The sequence below is a fragment of the Giraffa tippelskirchi genome, chromosome 11, assembly GCF_054371585.1.
Source record: "Giraffa tippelskirchi isolate mGirTip1 chromosome 11, T2T-mGirTip1v1.2.pri, whole genome shotgun sequence".
Taxonomy (NCBI): Eukaryota; Metazoa; Chordata; class Mammalia; order Artiodactyla; family Giraffidae; genus Giraffa; species Giraffa tippelskirchi.
In genome coordinates, this window is record NC_137285.1 from 31,278,457 (window position 1) to 31,303,251 (window position 24,795).

A 24,795-nucleotide genomic window follows, 5' to 3' on the forward strand; every position below is an offset into this window, starting at 1 on the left:
AGGCTCCTCCACCCATGGGAGTTTCCAGGCAAGAGTACTGGAGTGGGGTGCCATTGCCTTCTCTGTAATTACCACTACTTGTCTCCAAAACTTATGTTCCGTAGCTCCAAACAGAAACTTTGTAACTGTTAGGCATTCCCCTAATGCCTGGAAACCTCAAGTTTACTTTCTGTCTTTATGAATTTGCCTATTCTAGATATCTCATGTAGGTGGAATCTTATATGATATTTGTCATTTTCTGACTGGCTGTGGCACTTAGCATAATGCTTTCAAGGCTTATCCATGTTGTAACACTTATGAGATCTTTAGTCCTTTTTATAGCTGAATAATATTCCATTGTCTGTATATGTCACATTTTGTTTGTCCACTCATCTGTTGAGGACACTTGTGGCATTTTTCACCTTTTGTTATTGCAGTGAACACTGATGTACAAATATTTGGGTCCATATTTTTAATATTTTTGGATGTTTATCCAGGAGTGGAATTGCTGGGTCTTCTGTTAATTCTATGTGTAGCTTTTGGAGGAACTACCAAACTCTTTTTCACAGTTATGGCACCGTTTTACATCTCCACAAAGGTTCCAGTTTCTCTTCAACACTTGCTTTTTTTTTTTTTTTTTAATTATAGCCATTCTAGTATCTCATTCACATGCAGTATCAGATGTGAAATGGTATCTTATTGTGAGTTTTTGTTTTGTGTGTGGTGTGTGTGTGTTTAGGGTTTGTTTATTTTTGGCCACCTGGGTCTTCGTTGCTGTGCTCAGGCTTTGTCTAGTTGCTGCAAATGGGAGCTACTCTTTGTTTTGGTGTTCTGGCTTCTCATTGCAGTGATTTCTCTTGTTGCAGAGCATGGGCTCTAGGCACATGGGCTTCAGTAGCTTTGTTGCTCGAGGCATGTTGAATCTTCCCAGATCAGGGATCGAACCTGTGTCCTCTGCATTGGCAGGTGGATTCTTAACTACTAGACCACCAGGGAAGCCCGTTTTGTGTTTTTATTTATTTATTTTTCTGTAGAAAACATAGCCAGGATTTATTAAGCTGTAGTAAACTACAGTCTGGGGGAGAGTGGGTAACTTGGTGAGTAGCTCCTTGTGTTTTTGATTTACTTTTTTCTAATAACTAAAGATGTTGAACAACTTTTCATGTGCTTATCAGCCATTTGGAGAAAAGTCTATTCAAGTCCTTTGCCTATTTTTTAATTGGGTTGACTTTTTGTTGTTGAGTTGTAGGAATTATGTACTCTGGATATTAAATCCTTCTCAGATATATGCTTTACAAATATTTTCTCCTATTTTGTAGATTGTCTTATCCATTTCTTGATAATGTCCTTTGCACCAAAGTTTTTAATTTTGATGAAGTTCAATTTATTTAATTTTCCTTTTGCTACTGATGCTTTTGATGTCATATCTGAGTCTATTGTCAAATCCAAGGTAATGAAGACTCATCCCTGTTTTTTTCTCCCCCTTAAGAGTTTTTTGTTTTTTGGCATTCTTACTTAGTCAGTGCTCCATTTTCAGTTTAATTTTGTGTGTCATGAGACGTAGGGGTCCAGCTTCATTGTTTTGGTGTACTACTTAAGCCAGTAGTTTGATTGCAGCTTTGTAGTAAGTTTTGAAATCAAAAGCATACATTCTCTGACTTTGTTGCTTTTCAAGACTATTTTGGCTAATGAGGGCCTCTTGCAATTTTATATGAATGTAAAGATTGCTTTTTCCATTTCTGCAAAAAAATATTTTGGGGAGGAATTTGGTGGGGATTCCATTGAATTTTTTTGGCCACTTCGTGTAGTTTCTTTGTTGTTCAGTTGCTAAGTCGTGTCCAACTCTTTGCAACCCCATAGACTACAGCACGCCAGGCTCCTCTGTCCTCCACTATCTCCCAGAGTTTTCTCAAAGTCATGTCCATTGAGTTGCTGAAGGTATCTAATCATCTCATCCTCTACTGCCTCCTTCTTTTGCCTTCAATCTTTCCCAGCATCAGGGTCTTTTCTAATGAGTTGGCTCTGCATCAGGTGGTCAAAGTATTGGAGCTTCAGCATCAATCCTTCCAATGAACATTCAGGGTTGATTTCCTTTAGGATTGACTGGTTTGATTTCCTTGCAGCCCAAGGGACCCTCAAGAGTCTTTTCCAGCACCACAATTTGAAAGCATCAATCCTTTGGCACTCAGCCTTCTTTATGGTCCAACTCTCACACCTGTACATGACTACTGGAAAATCCATAGCTTTAACTATATGGACTTTTGTCAGCAAAGTGATGTCTCTGCTTTTTATTGTGCTGTCTAGGTTTGTCAAAGCTTTCCTTCCAAGGAGCAAGTGTCTTAATTTCATGGCTGCAGTCACTGTCTGCAGTGGTTTTGGAGCCCAAGAAAATAAAATCTGTCGCTGTTTCCACTTTCCCCCTTCTGTTTGCCATGAAGTGATAGTACCAGATGCCATAATCTTACTGTTTTGAATGTTGAGTTTCAAGCCAGCCTTTTCACTCTTCATTATTATTTAATATACTTATCCAAGGCCCAGAGAGATGGAGTGACTTAACCAAGATCACACAGCTAACTGGTAGTAAAGCTTATTGAGAAACAATATTCTCAACTACAATAGCTGCTCTCTTTCCATTATATCATCTCCCGGACTTTCAATTCCAAGTCAGTAAGGACTTACTATGTCTTAGTTCCTCTTCACTTTCTGTCATTAGCATGGTATCATCTGCATATTTGAGGTAGTTGATATTTCTCCTGGCAATCTTGATTCCAGTTTGTGAGTCATCCAGCCTGGCATTTCACATGATGGACTCTGCATATAAGTTGAATAAGCTGGGTGACAATATACAGCCTTGTTGTACTCCTTTCCCAGTTTTGAATCAGTCCATTGCTCCATGTCTGGTTTTGCTTCTTGACCTGCATATAGGTTTCTCAGGAGACAGGTAAGGTGGTCTGGTACTCCTGTCTCTAAGAATTTTCCACACCGTCAAAGGCTTTAGTGTAGTCAATGAAGCAGACGTACACGTTTTTCTGGAATTCCCTTGCTTTCTCCATTATCCAGTGAATGTTGGCAATTTGATCTCTGGTTCCTCTGCCTTTTCTAAACCCAGTTTGTACATCTGAAGTTGTTGGTTCACGTACTATTGAAGTGTAACTTGAAGGATTTTGAGCCTAACCATGGTAACGTGTGAAATGAGCGCCTTGTATGGTAGTTTGAACATTCTTTGGCATTGTCCTTCTTTGGGATTGGAGTGAAAACTGACCTTTTCCAGGCCTGTGGCCACTGCTGTTTTCCAAATTTGTGGGCATATTGAGTGCAGCACTATAACAGCACCATCTTTTAGGATTTGAAATAGCTCAGTTGGAATTCCATCACCTCCACTAGCTGTGTTCATAGTAATGCTTCCTAAGGCCCACTTGACTTCACACTCCAAGATGTCTGGCTCTAGTTGAGTGACCACATTATTGTGGTTATCTGGCTCATTTAGACCTTTTTAGTATAGCTCTTCTGTGAATTCATGCCACCTCTTTTTAATCTCTTCTTTTTCTGTTAGGTCCTTACCATTTTTGCCCTTTATGGAGCCCATCGTTGCATGAAATGTTACCTTGATATCTCCAATGTTTTTGAAGCTATCACTGGTCTTTCTCATTCTATTGTTTTCTTCTATTTCTTTGAATTGTTCATTTAAGAAAGGCTTAATTATAAGACTTAAAAACAGGAGTAACTGTTCATTTCTGACAGTGGCACCAAGGAGCATTTGGAGGAGAATTTAGTCAAATGACTTTAGAACAATCTTTATCTATTTCTGACTTTTCTTAAAGCCCTCAGGGATTGTGAAGTGTTAAGTGAAGTGAAAGTCACTCAGTTGTGTTTGACTCTTTGTGACCCCCAGGGACTTTAGCCCACCAGGCTTCTCCATCCATGGAATTCTCCAGGCAAGAATACTGGAGTTGGTAGCCATTCCATTCTCCAGGGGATCTTCCCAACCCAGGGATTGAACCCAGGTCTCCCGCATTGCAGGAAGATTCTTGACCATCTGAGCCACCAGGGAAGCCAGGGATTCTAGGTGTACTTTTAAAATTAACCAAGTTCTTATTTAATCTGTATCATTTCTAAATTTCCGTTAAGTCATGATTTTAGCAATCTAAATAATACCAACTTTCAGCTGCTGTTAATAAGACTGAATGAAATATTCTTTTAATTTCTGCCTCTGGTTTTACAGAAATCCCTCTGGTTATCCTTAAATATTTCGTTGGAAACTTTTCAGCTCTGTGGTTTTCCCCTTAGAAACTTTTCTAGCCCAGTGCTCTATTGTAGATTTATGTGGTTTTCTATGATGGTATGTCTGGTAATTTTCAGTTTTTATTTTTCCTAGTGTGTCTTTCCTTTTGAGGTGTATCTTGGTTTATTATTTGTTATTTATTATGTATGCAGTTTGCTGTGCTAATGCCTTGAAAGACTTCTAGTTTTCGTTTGACTTCTAACTGAAATAGGAGAACCCTTTGTTGTTTGGTCTTATCTTACATACTGTGTATATTTGATCACTTTTCACATAGAGTATTTCCTTGTGCAGATTGGGTCCTCACTGCTGTTTTACATGAACATAAAACTTTATAAAAATGTCTTGTGCTTTATTCTTACTAGCTTTGTTTTGTGCTGTACTATCTGAATGTCTGTGTCATTTGCAAACCTGAAGGTTTCTGTCCATTTCTTTCTACTAAATCACCTAAATATTTAAAAGAATTGATCTTAGTATTATCTGTGGGTGTTATTGTCTCCTGTATGTCTCTATCTGGTTTTTTTTTTTTTTTTTGGCTGTGCCATGGAGCTTGCAGGATCTTGGTTCCTTGACAGGGATCAAATCAGGGCCCGGAAAACACAAGAGTCCCAACCACCGGACCACCAGGGAATTGCCCTGGTTTTCTTTTTTATCTCTATACTTAAGTTTTCCAGTATCATATTTTTAAAAGTTTATTTATATAGAACTTGATGAACACTTAGTAAGTAATGGTGTTTACTTACTTTTGTTCATATATTTTTTGATTCAAAGAATCAGATAGTAGAAGCAGAAGTATTTTGTGGACTTAGTGGATTTGTAGCTGACATATTTCATTCCTACCTTATAGCTTCTGAATTGTAAGCTAAGAGTAACTCCTCTCTGCAGTGGAGCCAAAAGACCTTGCATTAGCTCAGCGAGTGCATTCATGAACTATACCTGTCTCTCTCTCTCCCTCTTTTTTTTGGCCACATTACTCAGCTTGTGGGATGGTAGCTCTCCAACCAGAGACCTAACCTGCACCCTCAGTAATGAAAGCCCAGGGTCTTAACCACGGGACCACCAGGGAATTCCCTATGCTTTGTCTTTTTTGAGGCCACTCTTTCCTTTTGGAAACAATAGATTTTTGGATAAGTGATGTAATTTATTCTCCCTTGGTAGAGTGTGTTCTCTGTGCGTTTGCCTTTTTCCCCTCAATGTAGTCAAAGAATTAATCTGACTGGAGTCTGTTATTTCTCCTATGGTTCACATCTTTGTGACGGTCGGTAGAACTTGAGTCTTTTGTGGCTCCAAAAGAGTTTCGTTAGATTTTAGCACAGCTCACTTTGTAAAAGGTGTAGAAATGTTTTTTTGTAGCACATTTTAGGGGATGCAGACTTTTCATCCCTAAAGTAATAGTGTTAGTGCAACTAAATATGTGAAGGTCACCTCAGCGATGAAGTTCTGTTGAACTAGTAGCTAGTTGGTAAGAGGATTAACAGCCTTAATTCTGAAGTAGGGAGTTGGTGGTGTAAGAATTAGGCATAAAATAAATACCATGTAGTTTATTCATACAGATGTTACTATTTTTGTTGCTAAAACTTATAAGAAACTCAGTTCTAGCAGTTTTTAAAAAAATAATTAATTCATATTTTTGGCTGCCCTGGGTCTTTGTTGCTGCATAGACTTTCTCTAGTTACGGAGAGAGGGGGCACTCTGTTGGTGCAGCGTGCGGACTCCTCATTGTGGCGGCCTCTCTTGGAGCAGAGCGTGGGCTCTAGGGCGTGCGGGCTTCAGTGGCTGCAGCACAAGGGCTCCGTAGTTGTGGCTCCCAAGCTCTAGAGCACAGGCTCCATAGTGGTGGCGCACGGGTTACGGAGATACTCCACGGTACGTGGGCTCTTCCCTGATCAGGGATCAGATCCATGTCTCCTGCTTTGGCAGGCAGATTCTTTACCACTAAGCTTCCAGGGAAGCCCAGTTCTAACAGTTTTTATTTTTTATTTAGTCATATGAACATTGTATGCATTACATACATTTGATTTTTTTTTTTTTTTACTACATGAAATTTTTAAAAAAGAAAACCATTCTGTCATTACTTTTGTGAAGCTTGTCTGGTTCTATAATTTAATCAAATAGGAAAAAAGCTTAGAGTCATATAATTTTCTTTGGATTTAGTGTTGTTTTATTTAGTAATAAACTTTAAGCATGCAACATATGTTTTTACCCAGTCCTATAACAGAATTAAATGGGCAATGATGGCTTGAAACCTACTACATATTTTACTAACACATTGAGATTATTTCTTAGTTTGTAGTGTATCATTAAAATATAAGCATCATTGTAAAAAATTAAATTGCGAGTAAGTAGTTTCAAAAGCTAGAAGCAAATTTTTGTGTGTGTTGAGGATTTTCTGTATTTAATTGTTAAACTAAGAGAAGAATGTTTACAATTTTAGGTCATTTTAATTACATGTGAACTAACATGACAAAGAGGATAAGATAGTTATAGTTTTCCTATTGTTTTCAGCTTAAAAAAAAGCACTTTAATATGTGTATGCTTATGAGAATGTGTATGTGTGAATATTTTAAAAGGATTTTTCAGATATGGTGAGTATGACTCTTTGATTTCCATAGAAACAGAATTTTGGAGCAGGAAATGACTTAAGTGATGGCCTAGTCTCACTGATAACCTTAGAAATGGGTATTGTTTAGACCATGAGGATAGTCAAGCTGGTTTGCTGGAGGTCACAAGCTGATAGAGAATGTTGTCTTACCTGTTTTCTTCCTCGAGCGAGCAAGCAAGCTTAGTCACTTTAGTTGTCTCTGACTCTGTGCAACCCTGTGGACTGTAGCCTGCCAGGTTCCTCTGTCCACGGGATTCTCCAGGCAGGAATACTGGAGTGGGTAGCCATGGCCTCCTCTAGGGGTTCTTCCTGACACAGGGATTGAACCCGTGTCTCTTATGTCTCCTGCGTTGGCAGGCCGGTTCTTTACCACTAGCGCCACCTGGGAAGCCCAAACATAACTTTTTTCCCTAACCCCAGTTGTGTTCTAATATGTGAAACATTCCATACTACCATGACACCAAGAAGTTATGAATTTCCCATGGAAATTTTCATAGGAGCCACTCAACTATCTAATTTACTTAGGGGGAAAATGCTCGATAAAATAGTTTTTTGGTAGAGTTATTTTCTCCTATTTTTCTCCAAGGTAGATTATTAAACATGATTACTGTGACTTCCCTGGCAGTCCAGTGGTTAAACTTCTGTGCTTCCACTGCAGGGGGCACAGGTTTGATCCCTCATCATTGGGAGCTAAGATCCCACATGCCTCGCTGCACATTCTCCCCTTACGCCCCTTAAAATTAAAGCTACTAAAATGTTGACCGGAAGGCAGAGAGAATTTTTGGAGTAGTGAATGGGCAGGGGTAGGTGGTATGTTAGCAGAACAAGTCATGACCACTTAGAACTCCTCGTGGCTCTAGTTGTCATATGGCTATGTCAGAGAGAATGGGTCTGCTGTAGGGTTAGGCAGATATTTCCATAGATAAGGCAAGGTACCCTGTCTGAGGTCACCAGTACAGTTTTCAGGAGAAAAAGGGCTTTTAAGAGTGCATGTCAACTCAAGTCACTTTGTAATTGAAAGTCCTGAGTTGAATACCCATTCCTTAAGCTGATTTAGAATAAGTAGATATGAAAATTTAGAAAAATACATTTTTAAGTGAAAGAAATGTTTAACCTAAGTAAGTTAAGTTATAGAAGAGAATTATATGCATGTTGTACTTTGCATATTGTGATGGTTTGCCATTGATCCAGTTCCCACCCCTGTCGTTTAGTTGCTAAGTTGTGTCCAGCTCTTTCATGACCCCATGGACTGTAGCCCACTAGACTCCTGTTGGAGTACATGAGATTTTCCGAGCCAGAATACTGGAGTGGGTTGCCAATTCCTTCTCTATTTAATTGTGTTACTACTACTTGTTTCATAGACTGTATAAATATATACATACTTGTAGTTTTCCTTAGGATCCCATTTTTGGAAATAAACCAGGTTTTTCCCCCATGCCCCTTTTGCTTATTTCCGTATGTCAGCTTTTTATCTGAGATTCACTTTTTAAGATTCTTTTGTAAGTTCTTAGTAACTCTAGTATATAAAATTGAAATGTGTTCTAACTACTTTTGATAAAAATCATACTAGTGTAGGCTGCAATGACTTATGTCTCCTGTTTTTCTGTATTTGCTATTGTTATAGTTTTTATTTGAAAAGCTTACTTTTATAGAGTTGATAAGTGGTCTCAACTCCAATTATTTGGGAAATCTTGCCTTCCTACGTTTTTCATCTATGAAATGATACACAGCTTAACAACTGTGTATAAGGAATTAGAGGCCACAATCCTTAAATTTATAAAATTCCCTTGGTATCCAGTCTTTTCCCTTGGTTATTACACGGCTAGATAGTTAGCAACTCCTCAGTGGTCCCACCCCTGTTAGGATATTCTAAATCTTCACTTAACTGGGAGTGAACTAAAACAACTAACACAAAACACGTTCACAGCAATTCTTCAGTACTTACATTATGAATTTAAAAAGATTATTTTGGAATTTTCCAGAAAAATATGTCTGAGATTTAAAAATTTGAATGGTTCTTTGTCATTCTGTGTAAATAATGGTTTGAGATAGTTACTCTTTCTTCAATATGCATTTTTTTGTAGTTGTTTTGTTTCTTATTTTTATTCATCTGAAGGGTTAGCCTAAATTCACAATTTGTATTTCTTAAATCTTTTTTTTCTTTCTAGTTTTGGCAAGCGTTCTGCAGGAAGCTTTAGGCGTGGCTGTGAATGCATTGTGTTAGAGCCTTCTGAAATGATTGTGGTAAGAAAACTTCTGTGAAGACTTTTTCCCCCTGAAAAAAGTTATGAAATAAAAGCATTTCCACAAACTGCATATAATAGTGTATTATATATTTTATAACTTTAGATATATTTATTTCATAACTTTTGAGTTTGAGTTCATAATCATTATAATTATTTATGGGATTCAGTTAAGTGAAAAAGAAAATTTAAAGGAGGGCAAGCACCTAAGTATTTGGTGCTTGAACTTTATAAATCTATGAAAATGCCATTTAATTGAAACTTGGGGAGAAAGTATAGGATTTTAGATCTGCAAATATTGATTGGAATGAGATACTTTAAATGAGTCACAGTGATATGTATTCAGGCAACAATTAACATGAGGAAATCACTTCATTTCCTTTAACTAATTAAAAGAAATTTGGGGGACTTTTATGCTGGCTAAACATTCTGTTGAGATTTTTACTCTCTCTTTTTAACTGTGTGATTTTAAAAAAAATATGCTGAGATAATGCTAAAAAGATAGTTAAAAGAGATATTAGCAACATATTTATTTTTATTGATGCTTAAAAAAAAAAGCTTGTCACATTCTTAATATATAAACATTTAAAGATAGGACAGTATGTACCCCTTTTAAAAACCAGCCACAAAAATAAAATTGGAGAGAGCACTCACTAGAGACTTCAGTTGATTTGAAGTGCATTATGTTTCCCATCCAGCATCCATCTGTGAGGGGAAACTTTGTCAATAAATGATGTCCTAAAATAGATGATGGGGGGTTTTTATTCACATTTGATAAAGTATTTGGTAAATATATCTGTTTTCAGATGAGAGGTAGGTTTTCCCCCCCATGATGGAGGAGAGGAATTCCTCAGAGATGGGAACTTCCTCACAAAGCCAGTGGAAACTTTTGGTGAACTTTCACAAAATTTACTGTTAAGTAAAAATGTGGCATTGTGGTGAGAAAAGATTTAGGATTGGAAGAGTGTAGGCAGATACATTAGACTCTCCAGCCATGGGTCTTAAAAAGTGTTTTAGATATTTCCTCAAGAATCTGGTCCCTGTTACTGCTATTTTGTGTTTATCTAAAGGATTTTTGATCTGTAGAATTCCTTGAGGATTGTGTACTTGTCCATATACCAACTACTAAGTTTGCCAGTGTGAGAACCCTATGAGAATCTAAATACACTTCTTTCTGTGAGCAATCCCATTTTCCTTATGTAAGCATGATGAAGATTAGCCAAATGTAACTTTTCTTCTCTATTAGTCCATTCATCACTTTCTAAATGTTTAAAATGAGGAAACTGTTTCTTGAAAATAATGCTATTTATAAAAAGAAGAAACTGAATCCATAGAATGAAAGTAGGAAGAAAAACCGTTAAGTAATCTACCAAAGTCATTCTGCTAGTAGTCGTGTCTGAGTCAATAGGGATTTGATGTTTTGTTTTTTTTTTTAAAAGGCAAAAACCAGATTTACTCCATCAGAGTTTTTGTGCGTTAGTTAAGACAATGGAGCTGTTGCTTTCATAATACGTGGTGATGTATCCTGTGAGATCTTTCACTAATAAATCAGGACAAAGACTACTGAAAGTATCCTTCCCTTTGAAACTACAGGAAATTCAGGAGTTACCCACATTGTCCTAAGTGGAACTGAAAATGCCTCTTTTATAAAGAAAAGTTACTCAAAAGCAATTAGTTCCAGAGAAGCTCAAAAGCAATTGAAGTCTGTTGAGATAGTTTGTCTACAAATGTCTTTGCACAGTGAATGAAGGTGGACTACCCGTAAGTTTTATTCTGCATCTAATCTTAATATGGAACGAGGTGTTTGAGGAAATGAAATTTTGGGGGATTTTATTTCAGGTAGACTATATGGATGAAAATGAAGAATATTTTCAGCGCCAAGCTTCTCATCGACAGTCTCGAAGGAGATTTAGAAAAATCAACCAGAAAGGGGAAAGACAAACTATTATTGACACTGTGGATCCTTATCCTGTGGGCAAACCACCTTTGCCTAGAGGCTATCATACGGTAAGTTATATAAGTATAATAATTGTATTTATCTTTATAATTTTTTGTCAGGAGTTTTGTGAAAAGATGTGAATTTTCTATTTTTGACAAGTAATTTCTTTCTGTGGTATACTTGTCCAAAGTGCAGATTTTTCTGGAAACACACATAATATGACTAGTTAAAGGAACCTTGAAATAAGTTGTCAAAAGATATTGTTTAGCCTTTTAATTTCTTGAAATGCTCTCAAGATCAGCTTTGTGATTAGCATGTACAGTTGTAACTGGGATACTTTTTCTTACATTAATGTAAAATTTTGTCATCTCTCTCCCTGTTCCCAATGACTAGTGTCATACCTATTTGTTTATTCAAAAGTTAGATAGCTAAAATTTGCTTATTCTCACAGCTTTCATACCATTGTGTGAACATTATCTGAGAATTTTTTTGTTTAATTTGTTTAGTTTAATTAAATTGTTTAATTTGCTTAATATGATGACATGAGAGCATAATTTGAAAGGTTGCTGCTTTAAATTCCAGTAAAGATGATCTGAAGCATTTCTAATAGGTTCAGACGTTCTCTTCAATGGTTTCACCCACTTAATTGTCATTTATTTTATACGTTAGGTTAATAAGCTACTTTTTATGTTTGAGGAAATCGAGGCGAAGATAATGAGCCATTTATACAAGACCCCAGCATAGTCAGCGTGGGAGACTATGCTTCTGACTCCTTTCTCTCTGCTTGGGTGCGCTGTGTCCATGTCCTTGAGGGGCCCATATAAAATTGTGGCAAATATATTTGAGGATTTCTATTTTCAAAGAAAAAAGTAATTTGAATTCTTACACATCATAATTTGGTCAAAGATGGCTTATCTATAGTTACAATACCATTAAATGAGTACTCATTTTTGAAATTAATTTTAAAATGAAAATATGAAAAAATAAAAGTAGGTAATTCACAGCTATTTTATAATTTCTCATTTGTTTTTCTCACCTAGCCTCTTTCTTTTTGCAAATAAGTATAAATGTAAAACACATGGGAAAATGTATATAGACATAAAATTATGTACTTAATTTTCTGGTAACTTGAAGTGATGTATTTTATACCCACACTTCATGTGTTCTATTTCTGAGAGCTCTTTGTATTTGAATATTTAAGCAGTTTTGACCACCAGCTATCTGCCTACTCCTCTTGCTGCCCATGCACGATTTTAATTTAACATGAATTTCATAGTTGAATCATTTCATTGAGCTCCTTCGGAAAGGGTTGCTTTTGCTCATCATAAAGCCAGCTTTGTATGCCTGTTGGAGAGACTTAGTATTTTCTTTTTTTTTAAACCTATGAAAGGTTTTTTGTTACTATTGTCTATAAAAGAAGGTAGTATTTTTAGTGTTGATGTCGTATCATGGAATAAGGAAATATGGATTAAAAATAGTTATACACATTAATAGTACAGACTACTCATACTGTTAATACTCTTTCTGCTTTGAAATTATTTTTCCAAATCATATTCTATGCTAAGATATTTAGCGGCAATGTGAGTCACTAAAAATTTAGTATTAAGGCTAATTGGTATGATTTTATAGTTATATATCCCTCTCGCTTAACTTGGGAGGGTCATTTTATAATTATTTCTCCTATCCCCACGTTTTCCCCCTTTATGGAATTCTTTACTCACCTCCCGTACATGACTTCTCTTTTTTTAATCTGATTTTATAAAAAAAGTGTACTTTTTAACAAGATTACTTTTTTTTTAAGTGGTTTAAAAAAATGTTTTACCTGGTCAACAGGCACTTTTATGAGGGAAAATTTAGTACTAGGGTGAAAAATTTAACTTGCTTGATGATGGATCAGGCACCAGTTTACTAATATATGTGACATGCGTTAATTTTCCTAAATGAGCTCAAATGGGCAACAACAGAGTCATAATTGAAAATATTGAATCCCATCTTTTCATGCAAATTGTGTTTTATTCATATATTATTATTTTATCTAAGTATAGGATTTTAACATATGAACAACAACAACATTTTGTTTTGAAGTTTTGGTACCTCAGGGCGTAAAGAATTAAGTGAAGATCATTATTCTTCATTAGCCCTAAGTCACCTTTACTTATTCTGAGCAGAAATACTCCTTTTGAAAGAACTAGGGTAGGAACCAGGGTGAAAATTTTTTGAAAAGGTGCATGGTCCTACATCACCGATGATCTCAATGGTTGCAGGTGCATTTCAGGTGCATGGCTAAGGAACATAAGGACATCATACATGTAGCCAATGCTGTATGGTCATTCTTAACCTGATTTAACATGATCTTCATTTTGGCAGATGTACTGTAGCATGTCTGATAATGTCATCTTTTCCTTTCCTCCTCTATGGCACTCATTTCATTTTGGCTCAAAGGAATGCACTAAATCTCAGGTATTGTAATTTGTGTGGTCTTCTAATACTAACTTCAGTTCATTTGTGAGTTTGCATTGTAACTAACAAGTTTATAATATTGACGTGTTTTGCTTGGTCTTGTTCTTTTGTATTTTGCCCTGATTTAGTAAAATCTCTTACAACTTTGAAACTATCAGTGGTTTAAGTGATGTCACAGGCTGCTTTATTTGTGCAGACATAGGGATAAATTGCTCACTTTGTTTGAAGAAAGAATAATACTGCAGCCTACATAGTTTTAAGAATGAGTGGAGCATTATTCTTAAGTAACCTGCTTTGTACTTAAAGAAATGAAGAAAGACAGACAGATAGACATCACGGATGTTTCAGTGCTTCCTGTGAGAAAGTTTTATGGCAAATCCATTAGACATTTACATATTAAGGCTATACGTGAAAGCTTTAAATTTCAGGAATCCCAATATAAGAGCATTTTGGGAGACCACTGGTAAAATTTTAGTCAGAATAAAGGCTTAGTCAAAAAGGAAATAAGAATTTAAAATCCACTTGTATTTTCTTATTTGTGCTTGATTTTTAACCAGATTTCATGCTTTTATTTCATTCTATGTTTTAATTGAGTCCTGTAGTAATATGTTTGCTCATTTCTTTCATGCCAGTACATAACTAATTTACATTTTCAGTTTTACTCATTTGAAGTTTTGGGTCAAATTTGGGGTTATCAGGGAATTTGGAGTCAGGGAAGAAAAACTGATTTCTCTTTAAAAACTTTCTATGGTTGTATTTTCTTATTGCCCAGGAAAAAGATCATGGATAATTTAATTCACATTAGAGGAGGGCTACTGTCAGTATAATATCTTTGGCTATTACAGTAACCTTACCTAAAAGCATAAAATAGTTGTATAACTTTTCAAATTAAAATGAGGCTGTTACTTTACATTCTCTGTAAGAAGATGCAAATTAAAATGGCACAGGTGACATGATTGCTCTATTGTGTTTTAGAAGCACTGCTAATTTTTCAGTGATGTGGTAAATCTTAAAAAAATATAGTTTTTAAATTTGATAACATTTTGATAAAATTATATACTTTTTTTTCATTGCGCCTGTGTTTTGAGCTTTTGTCTGGTATATACTTGAAAGTATGTAACTTTACTATTTTAAAAGATACTATTTTAAAATGTAATTAATCCTCTTCTTTTTCATTGATAATATGAGAAATTACCAGTTTTCTAATTCCCATTTAGAACTAGGAATTGAATTGAAAATGTGCACTAAATTACAATGTATACCTCATGTACACTTTTTAAACTTAGATGTGTCACAACAGTTTGACAGATTATAATAATTTTCTTCAGTAACATGAATACTCATATAGTCCATGTAGAGTGTTTTCAGGTCACTTTTTCAAGGCAAGTGTATGAGATTTGCAGAGAATAAACATTTTAAAATGCAGTGAGAAGGCAAGATTGGAGATGGCTTTCATTAGCATTTTCTTACATTTTGATGAGTTGAGTTGAAGCTGTATTTAAGAATGCCGGAAAATAGGATGTGACATGAATTTTCAGTCTTATAGTGGGTAAAGGTGGTGGAGGGGCAGGTCATGGATAAAATTCTTGGCAGAGGCTGGAAAATTGGGGGTCATTCCTGGACTGATTTGGAACTTTGGGCAAGTTTACCTTGTCAACAGGTTCAGAATAGGATGAGAAAACCTGTTTATTTTACCCCTAATTACAGACTCTTTCTGCAGTCATGGGTAATTTATTTTAGAAGTTGGGTGGGTAAGAAAATCTGAGTTCCATAATAAAAATGGAGAGGAGAAGTGGAAAGAAGGACTTAAAAGGCAGATATGCGTGCATGCTCAGCCGTGTCCTACTCTTTGCGACCCTATGGACTCACCAGGCTCCTCTGTCTATGAAATTCTCCAGGCAAGAATACTGGAGTGGGTTGCCATTTCCTGGGAAGCCCCTAAAAGGCAGAAGGACCCTCTTTCTTTTACCTGGCTGCAGGGATTGGGAAGCTCGCACATGCCTGTTTTGTTATCTTTTATTCCTCTTTTTTTTTTTTTTTAAGCAGAAAAAAGGAAAAAGAACAGCTCTGTCCGCTTCCTAGTTTGGAAAGAGCAGAACTTACACAGAGATATTATACTGTTGATGGGGACTGTTGATCTGTCTGTTTGATCATGGGGTTCAGGGTTCTTCTCATGTGCATGTTCTATACACTTAGTATAGGCTGTCTCTCTGAATGCAGCATATATTTTTGGCAATGGATGCACCCACATTGACATATCATTGTCACGCAAGTCCATAATTTTTATTATTGGTGTTTGAAAATAATAAGACATAGTGATCTTTGAATTAGATAGATGGGTAGATAGATATTACAGATTCTTTTTATTTTTTAAGATTTATTTATTTATGGTTGCACTAGGTCTTTGTTGCTGCATGGGCTTTCTCTAGTTGCAGGGAGCAGGGGCTACTCTTTCTTGTGGTGCTTGGACTCTAGGCCACACAGGCTTCAGTAGTTGTGGCTCATGGGCATAGTTGCCCCACGGCATGAAGGGTCTCTCTGGACCAGGGATCGAACCCATGTCCCCTACACTGGCAGGCAGATTCTTAACCACTGGACCACCAGGGAAGCCCACAGGTTCTTAAATGCATTTTTATGTTTTATTTTATTAGAACAGATATATTTTATACAGAGATATTAGACTGAAGACTAAATAAAGCTTGTCCTGTCTACAGTGTGGAGTTTATGTGTACCAACTGATGGTTCCTACCTTTGCAGCCTTCCTGGGCTGGTTGCATAATTAGATGCTCTCCACACTTTGAGGCTCTTACTGACTTCCCACCCCTACTCCTACTTAACTCTCTAAATGTGGCTTTACTTCATACTAACTTGAATTAGGATTCAAACACAGTATAACATGAAACTTATAAAGTCTTGATCAATGAAAAATTTTTGAAATAATGAGAATCCATTGGTCATAGTTTCCAGGCTTCCCTGGTACCTCAGCTGGTAAAGAATCTGCCTGCAGTGCAGGAGACCCCGGTTTGATTCCTGGGTCAGGAAGATCCACTGGAAAAGGGATAGGCAACCCACTCCAGTAGACTTGGGCTTCCCCGGTGGCTCAGCTGGTTAAAGAATCCGCCTGCAATGCGGGAGACCTGGGTTCGATCCCTGGGTTGGGAAGATCTTCTGGAGAAGGAAGCAGCTACCCACTCCAGTGTTCTGACCTGGAGAGTTCCAGAGGCTATACAGAGTCTCAAAGAGTTGGACACGACTGAGTGACTTTCACACGTCAGTTATAGAAAGAAGTATCTCCCACAAATTCTTAGTAATCCATTTCTACAGTGGGAATATATTCTTCAGGGCACTGTTTAATAATTATATATTGAATTTTTCAGTGGATTAGGCTTAAAGTTCTTAGTGCAAGTATACAAAAGTAATAACAATACTTCATAAAATTAATATAACTGAAGTTGAATACAATGTAATGTTATAAAACATGGGATTAATTTTTTATTATAGTCAGTGATAATACAGTATCTTTAACATGTAGCACCAATATAATAAACCTTATAAAAATGAGTCCTATTTTTAATAAGGTTATTCTTCATAATAATATAAGACAAGTCCTATTTCTTCTAATGGTTATAGAATCATTCCTAGGTTATATTTATCTTATATATCTCTGAAGTAGATTTTTTTTTAAGTGATAAGGTTCACGTTGGTTTCTTCTTCAGTTAAGGACTTCTTGGTAGACTAATTATAAAAAAGCAGATATTGAAACATGAAAAAATTAGTGTTTGTGTGATTGTGCACATTTATTTGACTCTAGACATTTTGACTGGAGCTGTTGTTCTTGTGTTAGAAATAGACAATATTTTCCCTCATGTCATGGCTTTGCTTTGTCACTTATTCTTTAATTTCTTACTGAGGTCTTCCTACTTTAAGCCAATATATGCTACTTATCAGTAAGAACGTGTGTTGTGTTCCAGTGACTTGTGTAGCTACTAAATTTCCTGGAATATCTAAGTGTTAGGATTTTAACTTCTAACAATCAGTTCATATCTCACTTGACAAATTTGTTCATATGATGGTATTCACTATTTGTTTATATCCATATAAAGAAATTATTCAAGTATAGGAAAACTTCTTAATTATTTGAGTAGTTTTATTCTGCATCTTTCATCAAGTGTTTGTTTGCTTAATTGAATCTAAAGACTTTGTTTTCAATTTAGTCATCAGTACCTCTCTGAATTACAGTAGGATGGAGTTTCAGAAAATTTGTCTGTTCTATTTCTTGTATCATACAGAGGAAAGCTCAGTTAGTATTTTCATTTATATATTTTTATTCATTTAATGAATATTTAATAAGTATTCACCTTACTTCAAGGTTGTGCCAGACTCCATGGCCATAAAGGTGTACAGAACAGAGTCTGCCCTCATTGACTTTACGGTCTCACGCAGAATACAGATAAATCAATGGGCAGCTAAAATTGAGGGGAATTCAGGTACTGTGCAGGCTCAAAAACCAGGCTTCTTGAGGAATCAGGTATGGCTTCTTGAATGGCCTTACTATCTTGGCTCAAAGGAAACTCTTCTTTCATCCCCAAAAGCCCAATAAAAGTAAATGTGAAAATAGAATTGGGGAGTGAAGAATGAAAAGAGGGGATGTGCATAGACTGTTAGAGAGGAGTGATAGATACACTCCCACAAAAAAAAACCCCGTACATTCTGGTAGATACTATTTGCTGTGTGCATGCAAATAGTATATTTTACATTTACTTCAGAGACTCTTACAGAGAAGTGTCCAGAATACCCTTTGTTTTTCATGCTTATCTTCAGCTGGTTTACTTACCCCTCCTCACCTGGATCATGTTGCATTTTAAAACCCTGCAGAAAGCTCCCTGTGGAAAGGTCTCTGAACAATAGTGGACATAACAGCACTGTGCCGTATGCACTGCATTCCTGGCAAAATGCAGCCTGTGAAAGCTGCTGCGGTGGTCTCAGTCTCCTTGCTTTGGGGGGACCATTTCTCGCAGTTATAATCAGGTATTTATGTTGATTTAATTTATACAGATTGAGAAATTACCCTATCGAGTCTGTTTAGAAATCGAAATGTAAATCAGGAAATGGTGTAAAACATGAAATGATTTATCTCGCACTATTAACAGCAGGCATTGCAAATTCATGCAAGGTGGTTGAGAATAGTGTGCTGCGTGCTGTTTACACAAGTTTCTGCTTCTGTTAGAGGATGTCTATTTTTATATATGACATCATCGCTGCTGCAGAACTCCCGTGGCCACTGGGATTTACTGTTCTTTCATTCCATTCTGAAAGAAAGCTTGTATTGATGTCATAATTGGACCCATCTTTTGGTTGCACTTGGAAATTGAAAGTAATAAGGGTGTTGTGTAGCAAGTCATGCAATATTTCAAGCAATTTATTTGTCAGAAAGATCACTGCCACTTTGTCCTGCCTTAAATTGTGAACACTGGTGGCTCTCTGTGCCTGTTCATGTTTTAAATATACTTGGCTGAAATTTAACTTTTAGTTTCAACAGCAAAGGTCTTTTCATCTTCAGCCATTTCATCTCTTATGTGATTTTTTTTCTTTTCCTTCCTTTTTTATTTTCTGTCATGAGATTTTGCGGTGTTACATGCTGATTTGAAAAATGTCTTTTTTCTTTTTTGCGGTGTTACATGCTGATTTGAAAAATGTCTTTTTTCTTTGGAAAAATCTACTGTGATACTCAGACCTATTTCCTACCAGTGCTGAATTAACCTTTCCTACCAGTACTGAATGGATTAAGTTATCCATTCTAAGTTATCTGTTTTCACTATTTGCAATATTGGGGTACTAGAAATGTTCTCTTTTGATTTTGAATCCTGTGTTAAAACATCATTGACTTGAAATACCTTTGTGTTAGTTAGAAGGTATTGTTGACTGACCTCTGGGAGAAACTCTAGCATATGATTCAATGTATGGGTGTTAGGTTGACATTACTTGTGAAAGGAAAATATTAATGATTCCTATTAAAATAGTTTTTAAACACCTACTAGATTTTGTACATTTTTATATATATAAATTTTCCTCCTTATCCTCTGAAAAAATTTGTCATTATGCATATCTCAGTAGGAAACTTTTTTCCCTTTCTTTTATAAAAACTAGGAACAAACTTACTGATTAAAAAAAAAATTACAGCTTTATTGATACAATTCATATGCCACACAGTTCACCTATTTAACTTTTTTTTCTTGTTTTATAAAAAATATGTAACACTAAGTGTACCATCTTAACCATTTTTAAGTGTACAATTCAGTGATGTTAAGAGTATCAGTAGTAGCAACTGACTTGAGCATACCCAGTTAACAGATGTACCTTTCAGCCTTGGTGATTGTTTAAATTACATGTAGGCTGAAAAACAACTTTAAGATATTTTGGGAAAAAATAATTATAGAATCTATTGGGAAAAAAAGCCTTACTGAACAATTGTTTGTATTAGAGCAGTTTCTTATGGACTTAGTATGGAGTCATTAGCCTTTATTTTTCCTATATCTTCCTCTCTTTCTCTCAAGTGTAATATTGGCAGTAGTTGGATGTGAGATGGGGTTTAGAACTGCTAGCCTAGAGGAGAAATGATGTGACCTCAGAGTGGGCTGGATCTGAAAAATGAATTGCTAACTGCAATAAAAGATGGGGTAATTCTGAAGGGAAAAATTTGAAGATGAAAAATAAAATATTTACTCTGTCTTGACTCTTACTCAGATATCTGTAAAGATAGTAGTGTTAATTGGTCACCTGTGGCTTTGGTACAGTCCAGAAGGCATTTAGGAGTGTCAGAAGATAGGTTAAAATCTTAAAATAAGTTGATTTGTGTACTTCTACTTTCTATCAATTTCGTTATACAAAATTTTAAACTGAATCTTCAAAAACCTGTTTGAATATCAGGAGCTTCAGAATACTCAATGTTATTAGGAAAAAGATCATGTTGCCGTTTGTTAATTCTGAAATAAGCACATCCCACTTCTCTAATGCAGAGAGTACTTGGGCCTTGGTGATATTCTTGGTGATATTGATGCCCTTGACAATAATGGGCATTCTTTTTTTTTTTCAAGGATGAATTTTTTCTTCGTTGATGTATAGTTGATGTACAATATTACATATTACAGGTGTACAATGTAGTGTTTCACAGTTTTTAAAGGTTATAATCCATTTATACTTACTATAAAATATTGTTTTTCAAATATTAACCCATCCCTGAGTTCCTAGGGTAAATGCCACTTGATTATGACACATTATTCTTTCAGCATGAGTTTAACTTTCTCAAATTTTGTTTAAATTTTTTGCATCTATGTTCACAGTTTTTTTTTTTTAATTAAACATTTTGTGTTGGAGTATAGCTAATTAGCATTGTTGTGATAGTTTCAGGTAAACAACTCAGCCAAAAATATACATGTCTCTGTTCTTCCCCAATCCCCTCTCCCATCCAGGCTGAATAATGGACATTCTTAACAAGTACTTCAGTCTTTATATTGCTCCTTGGTGCAAAAGGTTGCCTAACTTTTGGGACTAACTTTAATTCCATGGGGAGAGTATGGGCAGCTAGTATTCCTGCAAGTGGGTTGAGTGTTAGAAAGTTCAGCTGAGGTAGGATCTTACTGGGTTTTGTCTTCAAGGAATGTAAGGACAGCTGACAACTGGATTAAAAAAAAAAAAGAACTAAGAGGCTGATTCTTTTCTGATTCATCTCTCAGAGCAGCAGTTGTCAAACTTCTCCATCTGAGGACTCCTTTACACTCTTAAAAGTTTGTGAGGGCTCCATCAGCTTTTGTTTGTATGAATTATCTATATCATTTCTTGGCATGTTAGAAATTGAAACTGAGAAACTTAAAAATATATACTTGTTGGCTAATTAAACATAATAAACCCATTTTAAGGTTTTTCCTTAAGTGAAAGATGACTGTATTTTACAAAACAGAAAAAAACATAAGAAAAGTGGTGGTGTTTTATAGTTTTTTGAATCTGTTTAATGTCTGGCCTAACGGAAGACGTCTGGATTCTCATATCTGCTTCTGTTTTCAGTCTGTTCTGATGTGTTCTTTGGGTTAAAGTGTATAAAGTATGGAAAGGGAGGAAAGTTTTAACAGCTTCTTCAAATAATTTTACTGTTACACTCCATCAAAATTTGACAAGTGATAGTTCCTCAAAGGTTCTGTTGCCATGAGGAATATAACACCCTGTCAGTAAACTTTTAAAACTCGTTGTCCTTACTGACACATGGAATAGGTCTTTCTACTCATGTGTGATTTTATAATATCACACATTGGTTGTTAAATTTAAGTCTTCCAAATTTTAGCATGTTATACAATATTTTTTAAAAAATCGTGTTTGTTAATATCACTACCAGTCTCATTTTAAAAGGCCTTAATTATTGGGAAGCTGTAAAGCTTATGGTTTTGGATATGTTTTCCCAACATCTAATTTTTACTTGAAAGCTAAAATTTTATCCTTGGCAAAGTGCTATAAGCCGTTTTCCTCAAGGTGACAAGCTCAGTTTGTTCACTTACAAGAAAATATGGGCCAAGTACCCAATTTTGAGTAACCCCACTTTGTCCATTTTGTCTTCTTTCACATAAAATTAGTTTTCATGAAAAACCAAGTGCAGGGCCCTTCTGAGAGCAGTGCCCTTAGACTGTACACCTGTGAGGCTGCCTGTCCTCATTTCCTGTGAAATTCTTCCCCTTACCTCTTTTTCCTTCTTCCTTAATCCCCTTATAGATTCTAGGAGAAAATGTAAAGGTCCCAAGCTAACTTGGGGTGAAATCAGAAGAATTTAAAAATGTTTCACATTAAATAATTGTTTTCAATATATTCATTGTAGTGGATGGTTGCCAGCAATCCATTTTGTAGTTACTGTATGAAAGTGTTAATCACTCAATCGCGTCCGACTCTTGCGACCCTATGGACTGTAGCCTGCCAGGCTCCTTTGTCTATGGGATTTTCCAGGCAAGGATACTTCAGTGGGTTGCCATGCCCTCCTCCAGGGGATCTTCCTGACCCAGGGATCGAACTTGGGTCTTCCGCATTGCAGGCAGATTCTTTACCAACTAACTGAGCCACCAGGGAAACCCAAAAGTAATCTTTAAAGGTAGATATTTTTTACTTTATTTATTTAGCATTTCTCATTTAGAGCATTTTTCTCCTTAGGAATTTTATTTTGGTGTCTCCCCATAAAGTTCTGTGACTCCTCTTCCCTATTAAGATAATTATGAGCCATTATGTGGAATTATAAAATATTTAAAATTTTAATGCAAACATTTGTGTGGTATGAAAATATGATATCGTAATGGTAGTGTCATTAGATCACCTTTAAAACTTGAGTTTTTGGTCTTGTGGTAATGTCAATAAGACTAGTGTTTGGTGTCCCTAACTACCCCCACACCCTCAGAAAAAGATCATCACCAGGAGTATTTTCAACACCCTCCTTTGGGTGATTAATACTAATGTTCAGGATAATCTATGACAATTTGTTTCAGTTTGATAGTGCCAAGTAAATAAACAGTACTTAGCAGTGTATTTAAAACACCTCAAACTTTCTTACTAGTTTTCTAGAATTCTGTTTTTATCCTCTAGTTTGAGTATTCTTTTTTTCTTTTCTTACTGGCTTCCTTTTTTTTTTTGGTCTAAATCGGCTTGCCATCTTCCCTCTTTTCTGCTTGTCCTGCTTATGTTAAGACACCTGTGGCTGGTTTCCTTTGTTATCACAGCGTGTGGTTTGCTTCTCATGGCTGTGCTCTCAGTCAGTGCAATTCAGTAATCATCTGCTCCGGCAGGATGTCTAAACCGGTAGCAGTTCCTTTGGGAAGGGGCTGGAAGTTTTCCCTGCTCCTGACTTTGAGGTGGTGGGTTTGCCCTGGTAAGAGCTGGAGTGCCTGTCTACATGTGCTTTCCCTATAGGCTCATTGGTCACTGGAGATTCCTGCATCGCTTCTTGCTTAGAGAAATTTCCCCTTTAGCTGACTGTCCCATTTTCTTTCTTATTGCATTTTTTTCCTTTATTGTAAATACCATGCTTTCTAGTAGTTTGTATAATATTTTTAAGTTTATTTTTTATTTAAGTATAGTTGAATTACAATGTTGTGTTAATTTCTGTTGTACAGCAAAGTGACTCAGTTATATATATATATACATTCTTTTTCACATTCTTTTCCATTATGGTTTATCACAGGATATTGATTATTGTTCCCTATGCTATACAGTAAGACCTTTTTGTTTATCCATCTTGTGTATCAGGGATCCCCAACCGCCCCCAGGCCATAGATCACTACCAGAGGCCTGTTAGGAACCCAGCTGCACAACAGGAGGTGAGCAGCATTGAGCCAGTGACCTGTGTTTACAGCTGCTCCCCGTTGCTCACATTACCATTGGAGCTCCGCCTTCTGTCAGATCAGTGGCAGCATTAGATTCTCATAGGATTAGGAACCCTACTGTGAGTTGTGCATGCGAGGGATCTAGGTTGTGCGCTCTTATGAAAATCTAATGTCTGAGGACCTGAGGTGGGGCTGAGGTGGTGATGCTAGTGCTGGGGAGTGGCTGCAAACACAGATGATCATTAGCAGAGAGATTTGACTACACAGAGACAGTTATAAATCAGTTGCTTGCAGACTCACATCAAAACCCTATCAGTGAGTGGCAAGTGACAACTGTATAATTATTTCATTATATATTACAGTCTAATAATAGTAGAAATAAAGTGCATAAGAAATGTAATGCGCTTGAATCATTCCAAAACCGCCCACTCACCACTCCCTGATACCACCCCCCCACCCCATCCCCATCAGTCCATGGAAAAATTGTCTTCCATAAAACCACTCTCTGGTGCCAAAAAGATTGAAGACTACCACTGTATATACTAGTTTGCAGCTGTTAATCTCAAACTCCCAATCCTTCCCTCCTCCCCCTTGGCAACCACAAGTCTATTCTCTATGTTTTGATTCTGTTTCTGTTTCATAGATAGATTCATTGGTGTCATATTTTAGATTCCACATAAAAGTGATACCATATGGTAATTGTCTTTCTCTTTCTGACTCACTTCATTTAGTATGATAATCTCTAGTTGCATCCATCGGAGAAGGCAATGGCACCCCACTCCAGTACTCTTGCCTCCATGCTGCTGCAAATGGCATTATTTCGTCCTTTTTTTTTTTTATAGCTGAATGTATAATATTGATATTTTATTAGTTTTGGATTTTATCTTTAAAAAGTCCACTGGATTGAATCATGTGTTTTAAAATTTGGGCCCAACAGATTTTTT

At 36.2% G+C, this 24,795-nt stretch overlaps 1 protein-coding gene across 11 annotated transcripts in view; it reads left to right on the forward strand.

The window, feature by feature from the left end:
• RAPGEF2 (Rap guanine nucleotide exchange factor 2) overlaps nt 1–24,795 on the forward strand; it is a 262,263-nt gene that overhangs the window by 130,733 nt on the left and 106,735 nt on the right. For 6 of the 11 annotated variants that reach the window (XM_081543684.1, XM_081543687.1, XM_081543688.1 and 3 more), the window contains 3 exons: nt 9,029–9,104; nt 10,943–11,110; nt 13,485–13,502. In XM_081543684.1, the coding sequence (XP_081399810.1) occupies nt 9,029–9,104; nt 10,943–11,110; nt 13,485–13,502 (262 nt within the window). Of the gene's footprint in view, nt 1–9,028; nt 9,105–10,942; nt 11,135–13,484; nt 13,503–24,795 lie in introns of all 11 variants that reach the window. The other 5 variants (XM_081543686.1, XM_081543694.1, XM_081543692.1 and 2 more) reach the window with 2 other exon arrangements.